Source organism: Jaculus jaculus, chromosome 3 (assembly GCF_020740685.1).
Source record: "Jaculus jaculus isolate mJacJac1 chromosome 3, mJacJac1.mat.Y.cur, whole genome shotgun sequence".
NCBI classification, from domain to species: domain Eukaryota; kingdom Metazoa; phylum Chordata; class Mammalia; order Rodentia; family Dipodidae; genus Jaculus; species Jaculus jaculus.
This window is the reverse complement of record NC_059104.1, coordinates 76,539,953-76,553,309: the sequence shown is the minus strand read 5'-3', so window position 1 is coordinate 76,553,309 and position 13,357 is coordinate 76,539,953. Positions and strand designations below refer to the sequence as shown.

General features: G+C 42.0%; 1 protein-coding gene across 1 annotated transcript; it reads right to left on the bottom strand.

Annotated features, from left to right (window-relative positions):
• Positions 1-1,615: 1,615 nt before the first annotated feature.
• Spata19 (spermatogenesis associated 19) lies at positions 1,616-8,467 on the bottom strand. Its single transcript, XM_004665498.2, has 7 exons — positions 8,333-8,467; positions 8,106-8,162; positions 7,549-7,641; positions 7,296-7,387; positions 3,255-3,332; positions 2,809-2,876; positions 1,616-1,742 (listed from the first exon to the last, which is right to left on the bottom strand). Exons 1-6 carry the CDS (start codon positions 8,408-8,410, stop codon positions 2,810-2,812), a joined length of 465 nt encoding a protein of 154 aa, XP_004665555.1. The 5' UTR covers positions 8,411-8,467; the 3' UTR covers positions 1,616-1,742; position 2,809.
• Between the last annotated feature and the right edge of the window lie 4,890 nt (positions 8,468-13,357).

Below are 13,357 nucleotides of genomic sequence, written 5' to 3'. Positions count from 1 at the left end.
GGAGGGAGGAGTGAAGAACAAAATAGGAGATGGGAAACAGGTTTTTCCAAGGACTGTGGGCATTACAGAATGTTTCCATAGCATATGCATAATGGAAATGCAAGGAAAGAAATATTAATGTAGTGGTTTGAATCAGATGTGCCCCCCCATAAACTCATGCATTCTAAAAGCTTGACCCCAGCTAATGACAATTTGGAAGGTGGAGCCTTGCTAGAGAAAGTGTGTCACTGGGGGCAGACCTTGAGGTTGCTTAGCCCCTAGCTTACCAGTGTTAGTTGGCTCTTCCTCCTGCTGCTGTTTTCCACCTTCTGTGGCAGAGGTGATATCCAGCCTCTGCTTATGCCATGATCTCCCCTGCCATCATGAAGCTTCCTCTAACGACTGTAAGCCAAAATAAAAATGAAACTTTCTTACTATCAGTGGCTTTTGGTTGAGTGTTTAGTGCCAGCAATGAAAAAGTAACTATGACAAAGTATTTGAAATAATAATAGGATTCTCCAAAAATTTATGACCTACACCCAACAGCAGATCCAGGAAGGAAGTCCCATGCCTAGTCACATCTTAATCAAACGGCAGAAAGTCAAATATGAAAGAACCAACCTAAGTGTGTGTCAGCAGAGCAATGAAGAGAGTGTAGTACATGTGTTTATATACACAGTAAACTCTTATCCAACCTCAAAGAGTAGAATTTTCATTTTTAGGAAAATAGGTACAACTTGAGGTTATTATATTATGTAAATTATGTCAGTCTTTGAAAGACAAATATTGAATGCTTTCTCTCCTTTCAGAATCCTAGATTTTAAGTAGATTAAAAACATATGTGTATATTTGACATAAAGTACAAGCAAAACTGTCTAGGAGAATAAAAGAGACTAATAACAGGATGGGGGAAAGGATGAGAGGGAATGTATGAGAGAATTGCTCAATGTATTGTGTAGCTGTATGAAAATGGTCTTATAAAACCCAGTACTTTGTTCAGTGAATATACTCCAATAAAAGTCTTGAAAGAAGTTATGAGGGAAAAAGACAAAGAAAGAAAAACAATTTATTAATAGAGGAGCAAAGAATTATATCTACTTCTCAAGAATCGTGCACACAGATGAGAGTGAAGTGAAATATTCAAACACTGAAAGAAGGGAAATGCCAGCAAAATTCAGTCTCCTCAAAATCTCCCCTACAAAGTGAAAAATTAAGACTTCCTCAGACAATCCAAAATTGAGGAAAATCTTCCCTAGGAATCCTGCTTTGCTAGAAATATTTAAGGAACTTTTTTTCAGGGGGAAGGAAAAGGATACAGGTCAGAAGTCCAGATCACTATGAAGCAAGGTGCTAGAGTTGCAAACGGTGGAAATAAGTGTATGAGCACCCCTATCAAGCCCTCAGGAAATCCTCACTGGCCCAGATCACACCAGCCTGGCCCTCAACATGCAGCATTGGAATGATTTGTTGTCCCCCCTGCAAAGCTGTTAGCCCTGTGTCCCCAGGGTTAGGCCTGTGAGACGCCTAGCACTGTATGGATAGATGGGTTTCAAGCATCCACACCAACATTAGAGCTAGTTGTTAAATAGCATGTTTCTTTGTTTCTTTATTGGCAGTACAGCAAGAAGATTCCAGTAGTCACTGTGGCATCCAAGGGCTCAACCTCTGGAGTCTCTCTGCTCAGATACAGTCACTCTTCAGGTCAAATATCAGATGGACACTCTCTGGACATGCGCTGCTCTTTGACCCCCAAGGTCTTTAACCTGGGAAGCAGAAATATGGAGACCCTTCATGAAGATGTGTTTGCCTCCTTTTAAGCCTACTGTTCTCTATTTTCACAGATAGACAGCAGATAATCCCATGAGAAAAGGGTGGTGGTGGGTCAACCAACTGGAACTTAATCTACTTCTTCCAAGCCACTTCCCCTGCAAGCAACTGACCCTTGCAGCATCTCCTGTTACTCATCTCTAGGAATATTAACCAGAAATTAGTACACATTTACCATATGTTAGATATTCCCCCAAGACTGCTGTCTAAAGTAGACATTCCCACTGCATATAGGGAAACTGAGATACAGAGGTATAAGATAGCCAGCCCATGGTGCACTGGATTAGAGCTACTATCTGTTCTCCAGTATAATGGTTGGATGGATCAAATGAAACCCTTTGACAGAGCACATCTTGTGCAGAAGTGCTCAATAACTGCTGTCAACGCTCTCCCAAGCTTTTAAGCATGCAGATGCCAGCTGTGTTAGTCATGCCTTTCTCCACCAGCAGAGCCATCATAGTGTCTTACCAGCACTGAACTGAGATGGCTCTGCCTCGAGTCATGCACTTCTTGGAGCTCTATCACAGCCAGTGATCACACTAGCTTATGAAGAACATATGCAGAGGCTGCAGGACCCAAGGTCACAAATGGTGGCAGGTTCAAAATCTACCCAGTCTGCATGCACACTGACCTACTTCTGACTGTGATCTTCTACTGGGTCAGTAGGTGAGCAGATTCACCTCCAGGAATCACAAGAACACAAACTAGCAGACTTCCCATATCCTGCTGAACAGGAAGTCCTGGTCCATGACCCATGTAGAAACACTGTTCTCTGGTGTCACAATTACAATAGTTACAGAGGCCAGTCTTTAATGTGACTATAGGTCCCTCCAGAACTCCAAGAGAGGCACTACAGGAGTTCAAAGCCGCCACTTTTCTCTGTCCCTGCTTACCAGAATGCAGACTTCTCACCAACTGAGTAAAGCTTCCTGTTAGGCTTCCCCTAACAGCTCTCCCTTCAATCACTTCTTAGCCCAATCCCCTACCTGGCAGCCCTTTTACCTTAGCAATCTGAGAAGGAGGACCTGAAGCTTGCGTCATGAGCTGAGTCACACCTGAGATGGGATATGCTGGAGAACAGAGAAGAAAGGCAAGGTGGAGGGAAGACTGTCTTCTGGCAGAGCCTACCCAGATCCTATAACAAGATCCCAGTACAGGGATAGGAGCTGATTGGACAGAGCATGCCTGGGCCATCACCATGCACTTAGAGCAGAGGCCCAGTAAGAGGCCTGCAGCCTGAAGCACCTAGGTGTGCTGCCAGGCACGATAGGAGGCTAATGAGGCCATAATATGGAACACAGAGGACAGAAGTCCAGAAGCTGCTTGTCTCTGCTCTTGATGTTACAGCCAACAATAGGAAGGGTATGACTTGTATGAGCAGGTAACTCTGCACATCACCCCACGCATCCCCAGTTAGGCACACAAGGGAACTTGTCCTAAGCACTTACCTTCGTCTCACTTGCTCTATTCGCTCCTGCATGATGTCATCCATCATTTCACTTGGCACTTGGAAGATACGGGTGTGGCTGCAAAACACCATTGAGACATGGGATTCTGAATTTCTAGAATTCTGAATTGACTAGACTACTAGAGTTGTGGCTATAGAAATAAGACCTCTTATCAAAAGCTCATTGTGGATGATAGCCCCATGCTGGTACTGAGAGTTACAGGTGAGTGCCCACTAAGAAAATGCGGAAAAATATAACTAATATACAAGAGTTAGAGAGGAGAGAGAGAGAGGTAGAGAAGGAGGGAGAAGGAGAGGGAGGGAGGGAAGATGTAGAAGGTTTAGGTTAGACTTGATCTACCCTCTCCAGTGTCTTGAGGTTCAGGTGTTTCCTGTAAGGGCCTTTTAGGAAGTAGATTTTTATGGTAACATTGCCATTTAGTGTTTCCCACCCCTTCGATGCCCTCTCCTCCCTCCCCATCCATCCTAGAGTCTAGTCCATGAGATGTTTGCTGGGTATGTAAGGTATCTTGGGTAGATTCAGGTTAGGTGCTGTAGATGAGTGAGACTATGTGGCGATTTTTTTTCTGTGATTGGGTAAGTTCACTGAGAATAATCTGTTCCAGGTTCACCCATTTTTCCTCAAATTTCTTTGTGTCATTTTTTCTTACTACTGTGTAGAATTCCATTGTGTAGATATATCACATCTTTGTTAACCATTCTTCTAGTGATGGACATCTGGATTGATTCCAGCTTTTAGCTATTATGAATTGAGTCACTACAAACATGGTTGAGCAAATCTCTCTGGCCTGTGGTTTGAAGGTTTTAGGGTAGATGCCCAGTAAGGGAATAACTGGGTCTGTTGGTATCTCTATAGTCAGCTTTTTCAGGAGTCTCCATATTGCTTTCCAAAGTGGTTGTACCATCCTACATTCCCACCAAGAGTGGATGAGTGTTCCTACTTCTCCACATCCTCACCAGCATTTATTTTCATTTGAATTTTTGATGTTTGCTATCCTTGTTGGGGTAAGGTGGAATCTCATAGTTGTTTTAATTTGCATTTGTCTGATGATTAGTGATGATGAACAGTTTCTTAAGTGTGTGTTTGCCATTTGTGCTTCTTCCTCTGTGAACTGCCTGTTCAGCTCTTTGCCCCACTTTGTGACTGGGGTGTTTAACTTCTTACTGTTTAGATTTTTGAGTTCTTTGTAGATTCTAGAGATTAGGCCTCTACCAGTTGAATAACCCACAAATATTTTCTCCCATTCTGTGGGTAATCTATTGGCTTTGCTTATTGTATGCTTGTCTGTGAAAGAGCTATCATCCACAATGAGCTTTTGATCAGAGAAACCTACAAGGTTTCCTAAAAGAATGACAGATTTCTGTCAGAGTACTTGATGACCCTCCAAAGGGTAGTGGTAAGACCCAATTGATGAAGACACCATATGCAGCTGACACGTAAAATGGAATGGCATGGCTGGAAGCCAGAAGAGAGTCAGTCCCCAGACAGTCAGCGTATCTAGTGCCAGAAGGTGCTACATGGACAAGTGGGGGAAATGACCAATATCTGTCCAAGCAACTCATGGTCTAACCTACTTAGCAACAAATAACTGGTTGTGATGTCCACACAAGTGCAATAGTGGCACACAGCCATGGTGGGGAACCAACTGCTCTTGGTTTAGCTAACTGATCCCCTCAGTGGTACTGGACCCATAGCTGGACCTGGGAAACAAGTCAGAATCATATCCAAACATAAGTCCTCTCTCCAATATCAAGCTACCATCAATCATGGGCTACAAGAGGTCCTACATATATTAAACTATTAAAAAATAAATAAGGGTTATCTCATTTGTCTTGGAACTAACTTACTCTCCATTGGAGAATCTGCTTCTCTTTTTCAGATAGATGCAAATCCTAAGGAGAGAGCCACCCCATCATACCTCAAAAGGGCCCCGGCTGAAACTAAGGAAAATTGGCGAAACAAGCAAGGGTGCTGTTTTCCTGATGAACCAGATACCAGCACAAGGGGGAAGGAGACCAACACAGAGAAAAATCAACTCCTACCAAATCAGAGAGTCAGAGCCTCAGAGGCCCCCAACACCTCAGCACTGAAGCAGACCAAAAATGAACCCAATATGGCTCAGGGAAATTTTGCAGAAGAGGGGGTAGAAAGAATGTCAGAGTCACATGTTGGGTCATGATATGCAGAGACATTTATTGTACCAATAACTGTGTGCTAACTCCACAATGCACGACCCATTTACATCAACAAGGATGGGCCATTGGGAGGGGGTAGGTCATGGATGAGCCTAAACAATGGTACCAAACTGCCTGTATTTGCTGAGAAGAAAACTAATAAATTTAAAAAAAAATAAAGACATTATGAAAAAAATAATAAATAAATAAAATTCTTGTTATATAAAAGGATAAAGGAAGAACACACACAAAAAAAGTCAGAGCCACGTGTTGAGTCATGATATACAGAGGCATTTATCTTATCCTTGACTGTGGGCTAACTGCACAATGCACGACCCATATACCTCAACAAGGAGGGGCCAATGGGGGGTAGGTTACGGATGAACCTAATAATGGTACCAAACTGCCTGTATTTTCTGAATAGAAAACTAATAAAAAAATGCAAAAGAAAAAGAAATAAGACCTCTTGTCTCATCACTATAAGTCTAAAAGGCAACCCCTCCCCTGTCTTCCTTTTGATAACTAACCAAGTACCCCTGAGCCACACAGCCATTGTGAGCAGGCAATAAAGAGTTCCCAGGAGGGACAGGGAAAGAGAAGCTATGAACCTTTACTAATGTCAGCAGGGCAGAGGTCTTATAGAATCATCCCCTTCCAAAAGCCTCTCTGGCTTCATTATCATCTCTTGGAATTAGTACTATGGTATATTTAGTATGATTTGTGAGCATCTAGTAATTCTGCATAATGAAGTCCTGGCTTCTATTTCTTTGTGTTACATTTGTCTTCCCCTCTATGATCCACTTCCTATCCTTACCCATTGACAGACTCTGTGTCCTGGCTCAAAGTTTAAACTATATAAGCTTTACAGCTAAGATGTAAACAATACTGGAAGATGAGGTGTGTTTTATTCAATATTTGTAATTACACGGAACATCCACATCAGACAAAGGATGTGATCGCAAACAACACTAAAAGCTATGAGGAGTCACAAGAGGTTTCTCAGCAAAGCTATCTTTTCCAGGTAGCCCTTAAGTAGTCACCATTAGTTATTTTTCCCTGTGACATAATTACTGTGCATTTCAATCTTCATACAGTCAATACCACTATAAAAAGTAACCATATGAATGCCAAATTCCTGAAACAAAAACATTCTTCTTGAGAGAAAAAAGCAAAGCAGACAATAAGGTGGCAGAAGGGGAGGGGATATGAGACACGTACATGCCTTCCGTTGCACATGGGCCAGTATAAGCCCACATCCCTCTACTGGAAAGGAATGTGGTCTAAAGACCCAAGAACCCAAAAGGCAGAAAGAAAATAGGACAACTCTACCTGAGGAATGAGGCTTCTTCAGACCCAGCTCCCTCCATCTGAAGTCTTAACATCTTCCAGAGCAAGGACAGAATATAGGGGCAGGCCATACCATGGAGGTAGAAAGCTAGGATCTCCTACTCTGGACTCTGAGAAACCTCCACACACCATAGTTACAAATGAAGGATTTAGCTTTTGACTTTAATAAAAACTTATTTTCTCTTAACTCTTTAAAGTGCAGCTACTTCTGAACAATTCAAGTGTGAAAATGACAAAAATCTGAGATGTGTTCAGAAGCATTTAGGAAATGGAGAGCAAACCCAGTTCTTCAAGCCCTAAAGTCATTTTTAAATGTAAGAATGAGCTGAACTTTCAAGATAGAAAAAATATTCTCTTAAGACCCAAAAGCAAAGCTGAGAAATTTCTCTGCCAGAAAAGATGGCATCTATAGAGGCCAAGGGACATGATCTGTATGGGTAGGGATTTCAAAGAGAGGCTTGAGCCTTCTTGCTGGCCTGCGCCTCCGCAGATGCCGTACCTCCATCTTATGAACTGAATTCTCGTTCTTTCCTCCAGTACCTCTTGGTTCTGGTTTGCTAGAATGTCACACTTTGACTGCGGGTGCTTCACCTGTTAAATCCGTGCAGAATCAAGATGGTTACTGGTCAGCATGGATCCCCAGGGCCAGAGGGTACAGAGTCCTTGCCCTACCTCCCTCTCCATGGTCCATTTGGCTTCTCCCCAAACCCTCACCCCCACATCCAGGGCAATTGTCTCAAGTTCTTTGTTACCACATCTCTGGTCACATATATGTCCTGGCCATGGGTAGGAGAGGAGTTGGTAGACATCTTCTCCTTTATGTACCGGGAAGCCTCTTCTTCTGTCTGAAAAGTAATTTCCCTTAGGAATTGTCTTTACTTATGTGCTTCCAAGTTCTCTTCTCTTCCTTCTCCCTTTTTCTTCCTGATCACAACACACATCATACACACACACACACACACACACCATAATTCCAAGTTTGTGCATTCTGGACTTGCAGTGAAGTCCAGGAACAGGCAAGACCCTGACCCTATCCCAAGGTATTCCTGAGACCACCTTAAGCAGAATTGCCTCCTCCAGGATGCTTGATAAACAAGGCCAGCTAGTGGCAATGCCAACAAATCTCTGACCATACAAGAATGTCATAATCCTCTTGGACATTAGGATGAATTAAATTTAATGGGAGTATACTGAGAAACAAGTTTCCCAATTGTACGAAGATTGCTAATCCGGCTCTCTGCACACCCCCGTCCTGAGACCAGTATTCAAAAATTCTGGGTACTAAGTTATATAGAAAGATCTTACTCACTTTATTTAACCAGTGCTGCACTACAGATACAGCCTCACTTTCCACAACTTCAATGTCCTGGAACAAATTAATAAGTTGATGACGTCAGAAACCTTACAAACCCAGATCCCACTCCACCACTCCCCCACAAAGCTGTATAATGGAAGATGTCTCTGAAGCACAACAGGAGCACAAAAAGAGAGAAAACAGGGAATACACTGCTCTGTGGGGCTACCACCACCACTCACCGAGCTTGTCTTTGGTGGGAAGGGCATCCCTACACCTTTTCGAGCAAAGATGTACACAATCCATGTTGTAATGATCATCTTCAGATCCCAGCAGACCTCCTTCTTGGCTCCTTCCTTCCATTGAAGCTGTCTAAGAACTTCTATGGGAGAGGAAGGTCATCAAAGGGAGGTGCCCTCCTGATTGGCTGACCAGTGATGATGTGACAATGACCCATAACCTCCAGAGTCAGAATGCAGATGGAAAAGAGAGATCTAGAAATTTCTGTTTTAGTTCAGCTCTGAAAACAAGAATAATGGGATAATCTATTGCTGATAAAAACTCAGAGTAAACCACAAAGGGATTTCCCCAAATCATAGACAGAAAATCTCAGAGCAACACAAGGAGTGCTGACAGCTAGTCACCTGATCTTGAATAATGCTAAAGTAAAACAGATTCTACAAATTAAAAAAAAAAAAATCTCACTAAAGCATCTAACATGTTCTACTTTCTCTCAGAACAACATCACAGCTATTTCCTAGTCTTCTTTTACATACATCGTAGGAAGAGATTTTTGTCCACCCAAAGCCATCAAAGACAGAGGACCAATTTCCAAGACATATTTTCCTTTTTTGTCTTTTCTGTATACACATATGACACAAATCATTAAAAAGTAAATCAAAGTCAGCATACTGGCACATGTCTTTAATTCCACCACTCAAGAAGCTGAGGTAGGAGGATCATGGTCAGTTCAAGGCCAGCTTGAGCTAGGGTGAAACCCTACTTCAAAAGATCAAAAGAAAAAACAAGTAAGTTAAAACAATAAGAGGCATAAAGTACAATGTGAAAGCATTGTTTCTTTTAAAGGTTTCTCCTGGTAGTTCTATTTTACTATGCCCTTGCTGAAGTGTCACAGCACAGCAGGAAAAAGGTAATAAAGAGATTGTGATGAGACTTCAAAATGAGAGTCAAAAAATCTGACAAAAGCTTAGATATTGATGGAACAACTATCTAGACCTTCCACCCCAACTGCATCTTTAGTGACTCTTGGAAGCAATTGAAGTTCCACATCTGTGGACATACTCTAAAGGTCTGATAAATGAGGCTTGAAACCCAGTCATTGCTGCTAATTTGATAGTGTCCTGACCTAATCATTAGCCTTTCTGTCTCCTCTGTCTAACCTGGAGTGAGAAGCACCCTCCTTCTCAGTATGATACAAAGCCTTTGTCCCTGTATTCAATTTTTCCAATGTAATCCTTATGTCTCTCACTTTCAACAAATCACCCCAATTTTGTATTATTACTATTTTGGCCAGAAGGATCTAGGTTGGCTATGGCAAGGACTGGGACCAAATCTCCAAACTTTAAAAAAAGTTATTTCTTACTCTCAAAAACTCCAGTTTTGGAGACTGGAGAGGTGTATATGCCATGTTTTGTTAATCTTTTCCCTAGTTGGTGAGCAGATAGATGATATCCAGTTTGGAGCTAATACCAATAACACTGTGATCAAAGAACATTTGCAAAATCAGTGGTGTGTGTGTGTGTGTGTGTGTGTGTTTGTGTGTGTGTGTGTGTACGTAACCATTTCTCTTTGTTATAGTCTTGCAGAAAACTTGATAACTTCATGTTAATTATAATTCTCTTGCAGTTTTACTCAGGTCTTTGTGTGTGCTAGGTAAGTGCATTCTCAGTCCTTCTTTGTGAATAAGATTAGTGAGGGGCTGGGGAGGTGACTCCATGAGTAAAAATACTTTTTGTGCAATCATAAGGAACCAAGTTTGGCCCCAAGCACCAATGTAAAAAGCCAGACATGGCTGCACACACATGTAATCCGAGTGCTAAGAGAGTGTTGCAGTCCGGTTTGCATTGCTATTAGAAATCACCCAACCAAGAGCAGCTTCTGGGAAAAAGAGATTTATTTTGGCTTACGGGCTCGAGGGGAAGCTCCACGATGGCAGGGGAAAACGATGGCATGAGCAGAGGGTGGACATCACCCCCTGGCCAACATAAGGTGGACTACAGCAACAGGAGGGTGTGCCAAACACTGGCATGGGGAAACTGGCTATAAAGCCCATAAGCCAGCCCCCAACAATAAACTCCCTCCAGGAGGCATTAATTCCAAAATCTCCATCAGCTGGGAACCTCATTCAGAACACCTAAGTTTATGGGGGACACCTGAATCAAACCACCACATTCTGCCCCTGGCCCCCATAAACTGATATCCATACATGATGTAAAATACAATGCATTTAGTCTGACTTTAAAAGTCCCCATAGTTTTTATCAATTCCAATGATGTTCATATATCCCCATAGTTCAAGATCTTTTAACTGAGCCATAATACCAAAATATAACCTCAAAAAACCCATAATGGCACAGAATAAATATTCACACTGCAAAAGACGGCATTGGGCATAGCAAAGAAACATTCAACCAATACAAGATTTAAAACAACCAGGGCAAACATCAAACTCTGTAGTTTCGAGTCCAGCAACTCTAACCAGTGACAAATCTTCAAGTCCGATAATTCTAACCAGCAGCAAGTCTCTGGCATTCCAATTCCGCCCCTCCAGCTAGGCTACTCACAGTCCTGGGAAACTTCATCAGGGCCGGCAGCTCCTCGGCAGCCATCTCATGGTCCCAGCATCTCCACTGGGTCTCCACTGCAAGCCATGGTTCATCCTCATGGCCCCATTGGGTCTCTATGCAGGCAACCAGCAAACCCGCTTCACACTGCCCATGGCCATTTCCAAAACACAAGACCGTGTTGCAAACTCAATGACCCTCTTTCCAGCATTTTATGCTCCACAATACCAGGTAGGTGCCAATTTGTTAATCCAGGGGGGATTAAAGCAGACTTTGAAGATCAGGACTCCTTGAGCACTCAGGCCCCTTCTAAAGAGTCTACATTCTTCTTGTTGCCCCAGCGCAGGTCAGCTAGCCCAGTCTCAAAGGTTGTAACTGAGAGATCAGTTGCAGCTGAACGGGCAAGAGTTCACCCAAAGATTTTTCTTTCTGTGCCATATCCCTCGGCTCACACCAGTTCATTTCTACGCAAAGCAACCCTGCACAACTTCTCAGGACACGGGCATAAGAGCAAGCTTCTCACACAAACTACTAGCCAGTCCACGCAAAGCTTTTTCTCATCCTCATAAGCCAAACCTCACAGTCCATATTTCTTACTGCCTTCAGGTCTTTCAGCTCTGACCAGGATAGACCATCAAGCTGTACTTACAGCACTGCAAAGCATCTCTTAGGCCAAGGTTTCAAATCCTGCCACATTCCTCTTGAAAATCATCTCCAAAAGACCAAAGCCACACAATCAGGTGTCTAGCTGCAACCCCACTCCTGGTACCACTTTACTGTTGCAGTCCGGTTTGCATTGCTGTTAGAAATCACCCAACCAAGAGCAGCTTCTGGGAAAAAGAGATTTATTTTGGCTTACGGGCTCGAGGGGAAGCTCCACGATGGCAGGGGAAAACGATGGCATGAGCAGAGGGTGGACATCACCCCCTGGCCAACATAAGGTGGACTACAGCAACAGGAGGGTGTGCCAAACACTGGCATGGGGAAACTGGCTATAAAGCCCATAAGCCAGCCCCCAACAATAAACTCCCTCCAGGAGGCATTAATTCCAAAATCTCCATCAGCTGGGAACCTCATTCAGAACACCTAAGTTTATGGGGGACACCTGAATCAAACCACCACAGAGAGGCAGAGACAGGAGGATCACCAGCAGTCCCTGATCAGCGACACTGACCAAAACACAACAGCAATTCAAGGCTCAGCAAGAGACTCTATCTTAAGGATAGAAGGCAAAAGATCAATAAAGGACACTCAGAATCCTCCTCTGGACTCCACATGTGTTCATTTGGGGCATAAATACCTGGACACATATGTGCATCACTATACACACACATCCCACATGTTACACACACACACGCACACACACACACAGACATACACACACTAGAAGAGAAAAAGTTTATTAAGACATATTCACATTACATAAATGTACCCACTTAACATGTACAACTTGAGAGTTTTTGATATGTTCACAGAGTGAGGATGTTATCATTATACCAATTAGCAGGCAAGCCAGTTTTCCCACAATATTGGTCTCAGTCCAAGGCAACCATTAATCAACTTTCTCTCTCTACAGATATTCTGATTATGACATTTCATGTGAATAATATCCATACAATGTCTATTCTTCTGAGTGGCTTCTTTAACATATTTTTGAGGGTTACTTACCTCATTCATAAACATAGGTTATTAATTCACTAATTCACTTTTACTGCATAGTAGTATTTCATTGTATAGATGTACCACATTTTGTTTATCCATCATCAGCAGGTGATATACATGTATATTGTCCCTAGGTTGTGATATTAATGATACTATTATAAACATTTGAGTATGACTTTTGTGTAGACATCTTTTCAATTCTCTTGAACTTATACTGAGCATCAGAATTTCTGGGTCTATGTTTAATATTTTGAAGGACTGTTAAAACTGTTTTTTAAATATCTACATCATTGTACCTTCACACAATCAATATAAGATGGTTCTTATTTTTCTACACACTTGAGTATTGTTATTATCCATCATTTTTACAGCCTAGTGAATATGAAATAGCATCCCATTATGGTTTTCATTTGTATCTCCTACATAATCAATGATGTTGAATATCTTTCCATGTGCCTCTTATTACTTCTTTAGAAAAATGTCTATTGAAATATTGTGCCATTTTATAACTATTGGTTACTTGTGAGAATTCATTACTTATTCTATATACAATTGTTTTATCAAATAAATAATTAGCAAATGGTTTCTCACATCTTGTTTATTATATTTTTTGTTTTTGCTGGTATCATTTTAAGCACCAAAGTTCCTAATTTTGATCAAGATTAACTTATCTATTCTTATTTTGTGGCCTATGCTTTTGGTATCACAGCTAAGATGTCTAAGAAATCATTGCCAGGTCATGACAGTTTACTCCTGTGTTTTGTAAAGAGTTGTAGATCTTGTGCTTTTGTCTATGTTCTCC

Excerpts from the sequence above, each read along its gene's own strand:
- Spata19 (XM_004665498.2), bottom strand. The coding sequence starts at position 8,410 with ATGATCATTACAACATGGATTGTGTACATCTTTGCTCGAAAAGGTGTA. Across the intron at positions 3,333-7,295 it reads ATTCAGTTCATAAGATGGAG|CCACACCCGTATCTTCCAAG; the intron begins GTACGGCATCTG and ends GGTGTTTTGCAG. Across the intron at positions 2,877-3,254 it reads ATAGAGCAAGTGAGACGAAG|CATATCCCATCTCAGGTGTG; the intron begins GTAAGTGCTTAG and ends TCTGTTCTCCAG.